This window comes from Wolffia australiana, chromosome 11, assembly GCF_029677425.1.
Source record: "Wolffia australiana isolate 7733 chromosome 11, ASM2967742v1".
Taxonomy (NCBI): domain Eukaryota; kingdom Viridiplantae; phylum Streptophyta; class Magnoliopsida; order Alismatales; family Araceae; genus Wolffia; species Wolffia australiana.
The window spans coordinates 3,791,148-3,805,293 of NC_135845.1; the positions used below are offsets into that span (position 1 = coordinate 3,791,148).

The 14,146-nt window shown below is 38.1% G+C and overlaps 1 protein-coding gene across 1 annotated transcript; it reads right to left on the reverse strand.

Annotated features, from left to right (window-relative positions):
- Positions 1 to 6,678: 6,678 nt before the first annotated feature.
- CUC3 (NAC (No Apical Meristem) domain transcriptional regulator superfamily protein) lies at positions 6,679 to 12,119 on the reverse strand. Its single transcript, XM_078582945.1, has 3 exons — positions 11,381 to 12,119; positions 9,763 to 10,031; positions 6,679 to 7,045 (listed from the first exon to the last, which is right to left on the reverse strand). Exons 1-3 carry the CDS (start codon positions 11,571 to 11,573, stop codon positions 6,797 to 6,799), a joined length of 711 nt encoding a protein of 236 aa, XP_078439071.1. The 5' UTR covers positions 11,574 to 12,119; the 3' UTR covers positions 6,679 to 6,796.
- Between the last annotated feature and the right edge of the window lie 2,027 nt (positions 12,120 to 14,146).

The following is a 14,146-nucleotide window of genomic DNA, read 5'->3' on the forward strand; positions in this document are numbered from 1 at the left end:
AACCCGGTCAAAACCATCCATAAGTCAAAGTAAAACTAGTCAAAGTTAAACAATTCAAAGTAGAACCCAACAAGTCAACCCACTTCTGAATAAATGAAGTAAGTCAAGGGTGTTGGGAGACAATTTTTATTCCAATAAGTTTACTGAGTTGTTTGCACATTTACTACTTTTTTATTCTAAATCATATGCTCACTAAATCTAGCAGTTAGATACAAACTATACATTGTTTAGTGACTCATTGTGAGTTAGAGAATGTGTGCTGATCAAATGCTCAGGGAGTACAAGAATCATTACTGGAGACAAGGAGTACACTGCAAAGATTTAGAACAAGTTTGTGGTGATGTGAGATGCCAGCGAGCAAGGAAACATTAGGGTTCAGTGGGTTTGGTTGCATAGGAGGTCAAGACGGAGTGGGTAGTGATATCGGAAAATGATAAGCGGTAGGGATTTCCATGGGAGCATTATAAATTATTTCACATTTAGAACGAAATGCTGCTTTTCATTGATTTTATGGTATTTTAACATAATTATCTTACATTAATTTCAGGAATATTTTTTACTAGTCATAAAATATTTATTTCAATATTTTAGGAATACATTATATTTTTCAAGCGAAATATTGATTTTTCTATAGTACATGGTATTTTTATGTGATTTTGTGACATTAAATTCATAAAGAAAATAACTTTACTGGTGAAAAATATAAATTTTATTATATTTAACTATTCAAAATGATTTTTTGACTTTTCCACTCCTAGAAGTACGTGCCATTTCTGGCAATCTGCCACAAAATGATATGTGAGAGAAAATTGGAGGAGAGAGAACATTTATGGCTTAGATTGTTCCAAATTCAAATGATAATATCTTATCATGCAGAAGGAGTTTGCTGAAAGTTTTATGGTAGTCCCATGTTTATCTCCTCTTTCCATCCAACATCTTGGATTTATAATCAGAGTAACCCATCCCTGTAAAAAAGGCACCCTTGGATTTTGTCCCTCATTACATGTGATGCAGTGTATTTATTCATTTAAAATCACATTTAGGTCAATTTTTGCATTCCAAGAATAAATGATCAAAGGGGTGATTTTCAGATCAAGACATGAGAAGAAAAAGCACCACTTGGCATATCAGGCACTTGGTTGTTTCTGTGTATCCACCTAAATCTTTGTCACGCAAGCAACAATAAAATCATCATCACTCGTCCCCCATCTTCCGTTCTTCGGTGATGATACACCGCAATCAACGGCAACATCTCTTGCGTCTGCTCCACTTCACTCACATCCATCTCCATCAACCATCACCAGATGCTGCGTAAGCACAAGCGAAGATATTTTAATTATAACTAATTAGCATTTTCAGTTATAAATTTCTATAAAAATTTCCAAAATTAGCCTATTGAATTTGAACAAATTAGGTTAATAATGATACATATTTTCTCATTTAAAAATTATTTTAAATAAAATTTATCAGTTTGTGTCTATTAAATATGATTTAATCCATTAAATAAATATAAAAATCCAAAAATAGAAATTAAAGCTAAATTCACTTATTCAATTCTTTCTCCTTGTTGATTCGACCCTTGCTCACCATGTGCTCCTAAGGAAAATTATTAATATTGCTGCATTAATCAGAAGCCTTGAAACATATATTTAACTCATTATAGTTAATGAATAGTTTTAAAAACATAGTTAAGTGTATACAGATTAAACTTTCTCTAGTGATAATTGCAAGAGCCGACACATAGAGTCTCAGGACTAGACTATGGGACATTTAGTCCCGCAACAAGGATAAAAATATCTGGGTACTATGGGACTGATCAGTGAGTGATAAATTCATCAATCCATATACATACTGTAGAATAAATGTGAAACTAATTCAACCCCGCTTAATTGCACTGCCAAATACTTTCAAATTCATTAATTAAAATATACTTAAAATAAACACTAAAACTAATCAAAATGATGATGGCATACCCCTAGATCAGGTTTAAGAAGATAATGGTGCCTTTTGATCAAGAAAATTATATTTCTATCAAGGATGCTTCTTGTCATGACATAGGGCTTTCAAGTTTGATAATTGAGCTTAATAGAAAAATGTTACTGCAATACATTTATTGATTCATAATAGATAATAAACCTTTGAACTGAAAAAGAAACTTATCCTTCATAGGGATCAAATCAGACATACTCTAGATATTGCTTCATTATTATGTTCTTTAAGGTTAAAAGTGGTATAGTTGGATTCTGGGAAGAGAGAGTAATTATCACATCAGATTTAATTTTTTCTCTGGAAATATTTCTTTTTGAGATGTTCAAAAGATTGTCTCTCTAAAGTAATACGGCAAGAGGGGTTATAGTTAATAATATGATTATATTGGTGATACTGATCATATTAGAACAAGTGAACAGGAAAGGAGTGGTTATAATTGGATAAGAAAGTGAGATGACAGTAAGATGATGAGAGATAGTGACGTGAAAGGGGAAAGACATGATCAAAAGGTATAGAGATATAATGTGATGTGGTAACTGTACGATGAAATGGATGTACACAAACAGTTATGTTTAAAAGAACCAATAAAAAGCAAGGATTCTTACCATAGATCCTTATGTTTCACCATAATCATGATGATTTGCAAGTGAATAGAAAGCCTTTTTTTCTCACACACCTAGAACAAGTTTTACGGATCTCAAAAACTCACTATCTCTAAATCTGGCCACAAATGTAGGACGTAAGTTAAGGATTGTTTTTAAAAATATCCATGATTTAAGTTATAGACCATAGGTCATGGATGGATATAGGGGGTAAAGACACACTTCTTATAACCTAAGTAATATTCATCTCATTTACATTTGGATCTCTAGACCCTTATTCGATCAAAAATTTAACGTCATCGCTGCCTCCCTAGGGTTCGACCCCTTACTTAAACACTAAGGGATAAATAAATTTTATTGATTAAGTTCACAAAAACCTTAAAATAACGACATATAAACACGCATTTTGAACTTATCATCTTCCTTGAGTCAATCTCCTCTTATACCGAGGGCGGATGATCCCATCTTGACCACTCAATCGTCTCCGTAAGCTTCTTACTACATCCGATCTATAATTTATTTGTATCCCATGATTAGAGGCTTGTAAGTCATAGTCAAAATGTAGTCGTCTACTCACGAGATGTCTTTGGTGTCTTAGGTTAGTAGATCACTTATACAACCGTGACTTGAATCAACCTAATTGAAGTTTAGGTATAACACCATTTAGGGATTTATATGGATCGATTCAGTGAACTCTTTCTCCAAGGAGCACCCTCTATCTGTCCTTAGTGTCGCCACACTAATAGCCATGGGATCATCTATACTTGTCGTATAAGTAGGATCAGTTAATGCTATTCTGTCGGGATAATTCGATGTTTGTCTCGACTATCCATCGAATAGGAATATTTAAAATACACGTTTAAAGACGAGTGATCACCGTATTATGATCTCATCGTAATTCACTAAGTCATTGCACGTATTCATGGACTTCATTATAAACATCACATGGAATATAATGAACGCTCATATTTTATTCAATGAACTTAAATAAATATGGTAGTGTGATTGGCTTGATAGCCACATAATATCCATAAACGATGTCAATTCCTCATTTTATGTTAGCACTTAGAATCCCCAAATATCTATTTTAATGATTGGCATGATCCACCCATCTTTTGCAGGCGCTAACTCCAAGAGCTGCGCGAAGGAAGAAGACAAAACAAACATTTTTCCTATTGTTAAATGACGCGTTAACATGTGTTATTTTCATCCAAAAAATGAAAGGGACTCACAATCATTACATGATGTGGTGACACATCAAGACATTTATTTATTTTATTAAATGGCATGATTAAGCGTATCAATCATGTCAAAAAAGACCAAAAGACTCCCAATGATTTTGTGTTGTGTCAATGTGTTTCTGCATGCCACATCAGCATTGCTTTATCTTTTAACCAATTGTTGCATCACAGATGGCCGCCACATGTATCGCCAAATTTTTTTACTATTCAAGCTTTAAAGAATTGATTTTTTTACTATTTCTTCTCTCGATTTTCACATCAAATGTATAGTGATTTAAATTTGTTCTTTTATTCATCGGGGTGAGTCATCGTTGAGAATAAAAGATTAAACTATTATTAGATAATGATTGGCTATTATAGCATTATGATTCGTAATGCCCCAAGCCATCAGTGAGATACCACTCTGGAAGAGCTAGAATTCTAACCTCGTGTCAGTACCTTCGAGCTTTTCCTGGGAGTATGGCATGGGTTACTTCAGCGCCGTAGTGCCTGGTACTCAGACATTGGCTAGAGGCATTTTCTCTACCCCTTCTTATAAAGGAACCTTTTCTCAATGATTAACTGTGTTGATCATTTTGAAAACTCTTGATTGGTCACCATTTGATCTTTGCAAATGACAACATGTGACTTATATTTAATGAATTCCATTTTAATCAAATATAAGTCATAAATATATATATAATATAGATATTGACTAAACAAATTACCATCTTCCTTAATATAATGTCACAAATTGTATAACAATATATCTCTACTAAAAAATAGGTTCTTCAAAAGTATGAGGTCAGAAAAATTATAAAAGTACCAAACTATCAAAAAATATGAATATCACTCTAAATTATATTTAATCATTGTAAGCTTGATAACATACATATATAGCTTTTTTAATGCAGAAAATATGTTAAGTACATAGACACAGCCCAGTAATTTGCATATTATCAAAATGAAAACATTAGCTGGAAGCATTGGATCTCATATCAATATTTGAGAGGCAACTTGGATGCTAAGATGATTGTGCCTCCATTCTTAAGTTTAAATAAATCATTTCTCGTATTGAAACTTTACATCGGAGGTAAAATAATGGCCCCCTTCATGATTTTTATTATAATATTTTTAAATAATATAGTAAGGTACTTCAAATCTTTCCTTATTTGGTTGATCATGATCATTTTCCCCTATATTGGAGTGTTGCATGTGGATATACTGTTGGGCCTACAAATATCATTTTTTCAATTTTATTTCTCTTTCTCCTAATTACTTCATATTGTTCTGAAATGAAATAGTTATAACTGTGTGCTTTACGCTTCAATTTATAAAAATTATCCTAATTCTGGATTATCTATACAAAATTCTATATTATCCTAAGTCTATGAACTTAACGATTTATGATACAAACCCCACTTACACTCCTTTGAGTCAAGTGGATATCACATTTATTTGGAGTTTATTTGAGATACTTGGACTTAGGTGGATCCGGTGAAAAAATTTTAGAGCCAAATGGGTGAAAAAGAGAACAAAATATCATAATATCTTGCAGTTGATGAGGTCAGAACTATTAGGAGGAAAAGTTAAGGCCCACGTCAAGCATATTCAGAAAATAGGTCAAATGGAGGGGAACTTTCTGGATCTAAAATAATTTTAAATCCGGTAGTTCATTTTGAGATGTGAACCATCAATACACATATATGAGGCTTAAATAAAGTCATAGTCACCCCTTAAATTTATTTAATAAAATTTGATGGTTGGAGCATTTTTGAACAACTATTTAGTGTGATATAACATTTTTTCATCATAATTTTCTCATCATTTTCCTATGTCATCTATTGGGAGAGAACCAATATTTGTAGCGTCCTCTATTTTCATTTTAAGTCAGAGCACTTCCTATCATTCATTACTACGAGCAGTAGTCGTCGAGTAGTCAACTTAAGCAATCACCCGCAGAATCTTCAATCAGTGTAGTTGACCACTCATATAATTATTGAAGCATTTTTGTCACCTTTATCTTATTATCTTCTTGTGCTCTTGTTTCTTATTCATCAATAGAATCTACCCCTGATATTCAGTCCCCCAAAAGATGATACTACACATCACAATACTTAAAGAGTGAATTAAATTCTTAGGAATAGTTTTGGTTCAGTTAATCCCAAATATAATGTCATAATTTCCACAGCTGATCTCATTTCATGTTCCAAGAGCCGTGGAGCATCCTTCTGCCATGCCATGAATTAATTGGAGAAAGATGGATGTGAAGTCTGAAGAAGAATCTACACAAGCCTAGATAACGTGTGTGATCATCTCAATTTTTTTTATTGTAGACTATACGTGGTAGGTTGATCTAGGAAAGAAATTGAACTGATTCTCATTACTCTTATTCTACGGGTGCTGTTTGTTGAGGAGTTTTGCCTGCCATCTCAGCACCATGTCAGCACAAAGCCAACCAATACAACTTATTATAAAATTAGATTAGTGATGAGAAATTGGCACGTACCTTATACTCACCAAAGAGATCTACTGATTAGGAATTCATGTAGGAAAAGATAGACTTATAGGACTACACATAGATAGTTAAATATACACGGATACTATTAAATCTAGAGAGGGGAAGATAGATGGATAGGATTAAATCAAGATTAGTTAAGGAAAGTAACATCTATATATGGTTTTTCAACTATATGTTATAAATACTACCGCACAAACAGATTAAGTTTTTTCATGGAAATGCAATAATAATAACGGCTTGTTGACTCTCTCTCCGTCATCTCTCTTTCTCTCTGTTTCTACGTCTTTCATCTCTCTAGCTCTTCTTGGAGCTCCAACCAATCTTCAACACTGTTGCTTATCTCGAGTATGTTTAAGGTAAACGTTTCGCGGCGTTCATTCTGGGCCAGCAGCGGAAAACGCACCGGGATACATGCAAGCTACGTCTACATACAAGCCTGGAAGAAAATAAGAAGCAAGACAGAGTCAAAGTACAAAGTTACTACGGAAAGAAGGCGAGGAGTCCCAGCCCATAAGCGCAGAGAGCAGCTCGCCATCGAAGAAGGATTGCTGAGGCTTGGAGACCACCAAAGAAGGGCAGAACGTGTCCGGAACAGGCAGCGACGAGGGCTGTGCTGCAGGCGGCGGTGGCGCTGCGGTGATGGTAGAGGCCGGCGGGTGGGTTCTTTTCTTTGCCCCGCCCTTGTGGAACACTCTGCAGATGACCCATTCTTCCTGCAGCCAGTAAACGGACCTTAGATCCGGTTACACGAGAGAAAACCAAAGAAAGAAAGAGAGAGGAGACTGACATATATATATATATGTTGGATAGACAGAAAGATAGATACGTAGAACGATCGATAGATAGATAAATAGATCGATAGGTAGACGGAAAGATAGATACATTGAACGATCGATAGATAGATAAATAGATCGATAGGTAGACGGAAAGATAGATACATAGAACGATCGATAGATAGATAGATAGATAGAGAGATAGATAAAGAGCTATATAGATAGATAGATAGATAGAAATATAGATAGATAGATAGATGCGTGCCATGGTGTGTTTTTTTTCAGGTGCAGGTCAGTTATTCAGCAGAAACGATGGAGCTTCATCCTAGAGACGAGCACTAGTCACCATGATTTGAAAATGCATATCTGAAGCAAACTGAAATACGAGGAAAACACATGGCATACTTCTGAAAATGCCTCCGAATACAGAGGATGAAAGCAAAAGTAAATCACGGTATAGAATGCTACATGCCAACATACATGATGAAGTGAAGACTCTAGATCCACCAGAGGAAAAAGAATTACTATGTTCATCATCGCCGACGACATTCATACGAGGACGTTTTGTCAATTTCAACCTTATGTACCTCCTCCACCGGATGAATAACACTCATATCAAAGGTGGTGGCCGAATGGCCAAAGAAATTTTGTAAAGTCACATTTTATAATGTCAATATTGAAAAAAAAGAAAAGAAAAGATAGATAGATAGATAGATGGATAGATAGATAGATAGATAGATGGATAGATAGATAGATAGATAGATAGATAGATCATAGAATGATAGGAAGATAAATAGATAGATAGACGGAAAGATAGATACATAGAACGATCGATAGATGGAGAGATAGATAGATAGATATATCCGATATATAGATCAGTAGAGAGAGGCTATATATATATATACAGAAAGATTGAGACGTAGAACAAAACAATTGATAGATAGTAAGGAAGATAGACAGATAGATAAATGGATAGATTGGCATATCCGATCTATAGCTACGTAGAGAGAGGTACAGAGATAGATAGATAAATTCATAGGTAGAAAGATAGAAACGTAGACCAATCGACAGATATATAGAAAGATAAACCGACCGATAGATAGATAGATATAACCGATGTATAGATTGATAAATGGATAGATAGATATATCCGATATAGATACATAGATAGGAAGAGAGAGGTATACAGATAGATAATAGAGAGGAAGGGACAAAGAGATAAAGAGAGATGCTTACAGGTAGAGAGAGATCGAGAGATAGATAATAGAGAGGGAGGGAGAAAGAGATAAATTGAGATGTATACAGGTAGAGATATATATTGAGATGTATACAGGTAGAGATATATATTGAGAGATAGAGAAAGAGTGATCAAGAGAGAGATGGAAAGATGGATCATTTTACAGAGGTAGAGCGATCTATATAGAGATAGATTGATAGATAGGAGAAAAATAAAAAGATAGCTAGATAATTAGATAGAATACCTAAAGAGAAAATAGTGATACCGATATAGATATACCTAAAGAGAGATAGAGGTGTAGAAAGAAAAAAGAAAGGTAGATAGACAGATGGATAGAAATTAGAGAAAGTGAGTAAGTGAGATAGAGATAGAAACAGAAATAGAGATAGAGAAAGAGATAGAGAGAGAAATGGATAGATACATAATAGGTAGATGGATATTAGAGAAAGTGAATGAGGGAGATATAGATAGAGATAGAGCAAGAGATCGATAGAAAATAAATAGACAGATGGATGGAGATTAGAGAAAGTGAGTGAGATAGAGGTAGAAATAGAGATAGAGAAAGAGATAGATACTGAGATAGAGATAGAGATATAGAGAGAGAAAAATAGATAGATACAAGAAAGAGAGAGATAGATAGATACAAGAAAGAAAGAGATAGATACTGAGAGAGAAATAGAGATATAGAGAGAGAAAAATAGATAGATACAAGAAAGAGAGAGAGAGAGAGAGAGAGAGAGAGAGAGAGAGAGAGAGAGAGATAATAAATATACAGATGGATAGAGATTAGAGAAAGTGAGTGAGATAGAGGTAGAGATAGAGATAGATAGATAGATAATAAATAGACAGATGGATACAGATTAGAGAAAGTGAGCGAGGGAGATATAGATAGAGGTAGAGATAGAGATTGATAGATAATAAATAGACAGATGGATAGAGATTAGAGAAAGTGAGCGAGGAAGATATAGATGGAGGTAGAGATTGAGATACATAGATAATAAATAGACAGATGGATAGAGATTCGAGAAAGTGAGTGAGGGAGATATAGATGGAGGTAGAGATTGAGATAGAGATAGATAGATAGATTGAGATACGTAGATAATAAATAGACAGATGGATAGAGATTCGAGAAAGTGAGTGAGGAAGATATAGATAGAGAGAGAGATAGATGACAAATAGACAGTGGATAGAGATCAGAGAAAGTGACTGAGATAGAGGTAGATATAGAGATAGATAATAAATAGACAGAGGGATAGAGATTAGAGAAAGTGAGTCAGATAGAGATAGAGATAGAGATAGAGAAAGAGAGTGAGATAGAGATAGAGATATAGAGAGAGAAATATAGATAGGTACAAGAGAGAGGGAGAGAGACGCAGAAAGACAAACAGAGAGAGAAAGGAAGACAGACGGAGAGAGAGACCGTGAGATGGTGCAGAGAGAAGTCGCCATCGAGGCGGTACTCGTGGAGAATCCACTTGGTTTTCTCGCCGCGGGGGGCGCGCCCGAGATAGAAGACGAGAGTTTTCTTTTGGCCAACGAGGAGCTGCCCGGAGGAATACACCTCGCGATCCTTGCCGGTGGCCTTCCAGTACCCGGAAATGGTCGATCTATTAGTTCGTAGCCCCGTCGGATACTTCCTGTCCCGCAAGCTGTAGAAGTACCACTCTCTCTCCCCCAGCTTCGCTTTGTCTGCGTTCAAACTCATTCGTCAAGTATTCGTTCAGAACAAAACTGCAGACTCTCTCTACTGTCTAGTATCCACCTCTCTCTCTCTATCTTTCTCTCTCGTGGGACGAGAGAGAAAGATAGAATGGAGATAACCTGAGTAACCTCAACTCAATCAAATCAGGAACAGAGATATAGACTGAGAGATAAGCCGGGCATTCACTTCATGAAGAGTAATCAAAGTATGAAGATGACAGATACCGCTGTACCCTCGTATCTCAATCAAGAAGAGAAGAAAGATAAAGCATTTATGCTGTTAAGTCCTGTCCGAAAAGAGTATAAAGATGAAACGGGAGGGATGGCTGTGGAAGAATATGTGAATAACCCTGAAGACTTCGCGGGTACGAACTGTCCGTGGTGACGGAAAGGCGAGGAAAATACGTGGGGAGTATCGAAATTAGCGTGCGACTCGGAGAGCAAAACTTGCCGAGAAAACCGCGAGAAGAATCAACGAAAGTGGAGAGAGAGAGAGAGAGAGAGAGAGAGAGAATAAAAGCCCAGAATCCGAAAAGGACATCTCGTTGGCTGTTTCTACCTTGAAGAAGCTGAGAGAGAGAGAGAGAGAGAGAGAGAGCAGACTTCTCGTTACTCGTTAGCGCTTCTACCTTGAACAAACAAAAACGCGAGAGAGAGGATAACCTAAACTGATGAAAAACTAGTATACTAGAATCATTTGAGAGAGAGACAGAGAGAGAAAGGATACTCTACGTAGTCTTGACGAGAGAATGGAATACCAGCGCGTTTAAAGAGAGAGAGAGAGAGAGGCAGGATACTCTATGAAGTTTTGAAGAGAGACTGGAATACCAGGATGTTTTGAGAGAGAGAGAGAGAGGAAGGATACTCTACGTCGTCTTGGGGAGAGAATGGAATACCAGCACGTTTAGAGAGAGAGAGAGGAAGAATACGCTACGTAGTCTTGAGGAGAGACTGGAATAATAGGATGTTCAGAGAGAGAGAGGAAGAATACTCTTAGTAGTCTTGAAGAGAGACTGGAATACCAGGATGTTCAGAGAGAGAGAGAGAGGAAGAATACTCTACGTAGTCTTGAAGAGAGACTGGATTACCAGGATGTTAAGAGAGAGAGAGAGAGGAAGAATACTCTACGTAGTCTTGAAGAGAGACTGGAATACCAGGATGTTCAGAGAGAGAGAGAGAGAGAGAGAGAGAGAGGGAGGATACTCTACTTTTGTCTCGAAGAGAGACTGGAATACCAAGATGTCAAAAGAGAGAAGAGAGCGCGCGTTGTCAAGAAGAGAGATTAAAAAGCATTAATTTTTTTCTGGAAGAACCTCAGTTCGCTCCTCCACCATTACCTGGGAGATCCCATGGCTCGCATTTGTTAAGATCAATCTCCGCGATGTCGACTCCCGGAAATCCTGCATTGTTGAGAACTTTCGCCGCGAGGTAGAATGTCACAAGTTCCTCGTCCGTCGGATGAAATCTGAACCCCGGCGGCAGCCCCCTCTCGTTCCTATCCTCCATCATCTCCAGTATAATCTCCCCCATCGAAAGAGAAGGAACCAGCCTTAACAAAGAGACACTACACCGGATGTAAATCAGGTTTGGGATAAATAGAGCGAACCAACCTGAAGTTAGAGAGAGAGAGAGGATATCTGGAGAGGGATCGGATAGGAAGGAGTTAGATATAAAGAGAGATGAAAAGAAGGAGAGAGAGAGCACAGAAAGTGAAGAGACAGAGAGAAATTGATTGATAATACAGAGAGAGAGCTAGAATGTGGAGAAAGACAGACGAACACAGAAAGTGAAGAAGAGTTTGGATCTAGAGACAGAATCGACGAGGTTTCCTCTCGAAGTTAGCGGCCCACGAGAAGGACCTCCATTTAAGGAAACCCTGAGGAGGTCTCAGCCCGCTGGTATACTCTGACTGGGGATACCGGGCAAGTAAGCTTCACTGTCCCCCTCTACGTGATCGGTGAACAATCTCCTCTTTCCCTCTCGTCTCTCTCCTTACTCCTTCGGTCTCTCTCCAAACGGTAACAGAGTTGGTGGGGCAGTAATGATAGCAATCATCTGTCCCCGGTTTATTTGATCTCTGAACGGGTGAATAAACTCTATCTCTCTCTAATTTCCTCTTTTTAGTGTCACATTCCCGCTGCTCAACGAACCCATCTCTCTCTCTAGATCTTTGGTCAAACGATGAGAGAGTTGGTGGGCAATAATGATGGCAATCATCTTTTCCCCCTTGATCTCTGAGCGGGTAAATAAACTCTCTCTCTCTCTCTCTCTCTAATTCTCTCTTTTAAGGGTCGCCATCTGATTGATTTGGGAACGAGATTTCGGGAAGATGATGTGCTCCGGGAGGCGATCCCAAAGCAGCGGTTGGCCGAGCAAGATGGAAACGGCTGCATGCGATCCATGTGCCGAGGTGACTCGACGGTACCCCTCGTGCGGCGGCGGCCCTGCAGCTTTCCGCCTCGCTATCTCTCTATCTTCTGCTCTTTCATCTTCCCGAGAGTTCCTGTTATCTCTCTCTCTCTCCATCTGTTTGGATTCGTCGTCTTCTCTAGAGTCTAGAGCTCCTATTCCTTGTCTCTCTTTCTGCTGTCTCTATCTCTCTCTCCGGCTCCTACCTCCACTCTCTTTCTCTTTCTCTCTCTCGTCTCTCTTTCCTTGTTTCTTTCTTTCTTTCTTTCTTTCTCTATCTCTCCCCTCTCTTTCACTCTCCCTCTCGCTTTCTCTCTCTCTCTCTCGCACTCTCTTTCACTCTCTCTCGCTCTCTCACTCTTTCTCTCCTACTCTCTCTTTTCTCTCTCTAACTCTTTTTCACTCTCACTCTCTTTCTCTCTCTCTCTCACTCTCTCTTTCTTTCACTCTCTCTCTTTCTCTCTCTCACACACTCTCTCTTTTATTTTCTTTCACTCTCTCTCTCTCTTTCTCTCTCTCACACACTCTCTTTTATTTTCTTTCACTCTCTCTCTCTCTCTCTTTCTCTCTCACACACACTCTCTTTTATTTTCTTTCACTCTCTCTCTCTCTCTTTCTCTCTCACACACTCTCTCTTTTATTTTCTTTCACTCTCTCTCTCTCTTTCATTCTGTCTCTTTCTCTCTCTTTCCATCATTCTCTCTCTCACTCTTTCACACTCTCGCTCTCTTTCACTCTCTCTCATTCTCTTTCTCTCTCTCCCTCTCTCTCTTTCTCTCTCTTTCTTTCTCCTTCTCTCTTTCTCTTTCATTCTCTGTCTCTTTCTCTCTCACTCTCTTTCCCTCATTCTCTGTCTGTCTGTCTGTCTGTCTGTCTGTCTCTCTCTCTCTCTCTCTCTCTCTCTCTCTCTCTCTCTCTCTCTCTCTCTTCAGTCCTTAGCGTTCCCCTCCTACACTGACCCTAGGAATCGAGGAAAGATGACGACCAAATCCGGGTAGAACCCTGAGTCCGTCATCGTCCACTGTAAGTTCCGTGCAACCCGAGGAGGTAAACAAACGGAAAAACGACAAGTTCTGTGCCCGTCATCCGTCGTTCTCCCCCGAACCGGAGAACTACCAGTTCAGTCTGTCCGCCTCTCTTTAATCTTTATCTCCAGCTTCGTTATCTTCCCTCTAGACCTCCCATCTTTCTACCTTATCTCTGCGTCTCTCACTCACTCTTTGCCCCCGTATTATTACCCGTATTTTCATAGGTCTCCTGTGGTCTCTTCAGCTCCGGCATCTAGATGTCCTATTCCCTCTCTCTCAGTCTCTTCAGCTCCGTCATCTTCCGCAGGCTCCTCTTTCTCTCTCTCTCTCTTTCAATTACACACTCACACACGCTATCTCTCTCTTTCACAATCTCTCTCTCTCTCTCTATCTCCATCTCTCTCTATCTCTCTCTCTTTCTGTCGTACCTGAACGCTCTCTTTCCGAATATCTCTTTCTGTCTCACACAAGCTCTCTCTTTTACACAGACTCTCTCTCTCATTCACTCCCTCTCTCTTTCTGTCTCATATGAACGTTCTCTCTCCGTTAGACTCTCTCTCACACGTACACTCTCTCTCTATCTCTCTTTCTCTCTATCTCTCTCTCCCTTTGAGTGTCTCTCTCTCTCACTCTTTCTCTCTATGTCTCTCTCCCACTCTTTCTCTC

Excerpts from the sequence above, each read along its gene's own strand:
- CUC3 (XM_078582945.1), bottom strand. The coding sequence starts at position 11,573 with ATGGGGGAGATTATACTGGAGATGATGGAGGATAGGAACGAGAGGGGG. Across the intron at positions 10,032-11,380 it reads CGAGCCATGGGATCTCCCAG|ACAAAGCGAAGCTGGGGGAG; the intron begins GTAATGGTGGAG and ends GTTTGAACGCAG. Across the intron at positions 7,046-9,762 it reads TCTCTCTGCACCATCTCACG|GAAGAATGGGTCATCTGCAG; the intron begins GTCTCTCTCTCC and ends TACTGGCTGCAG.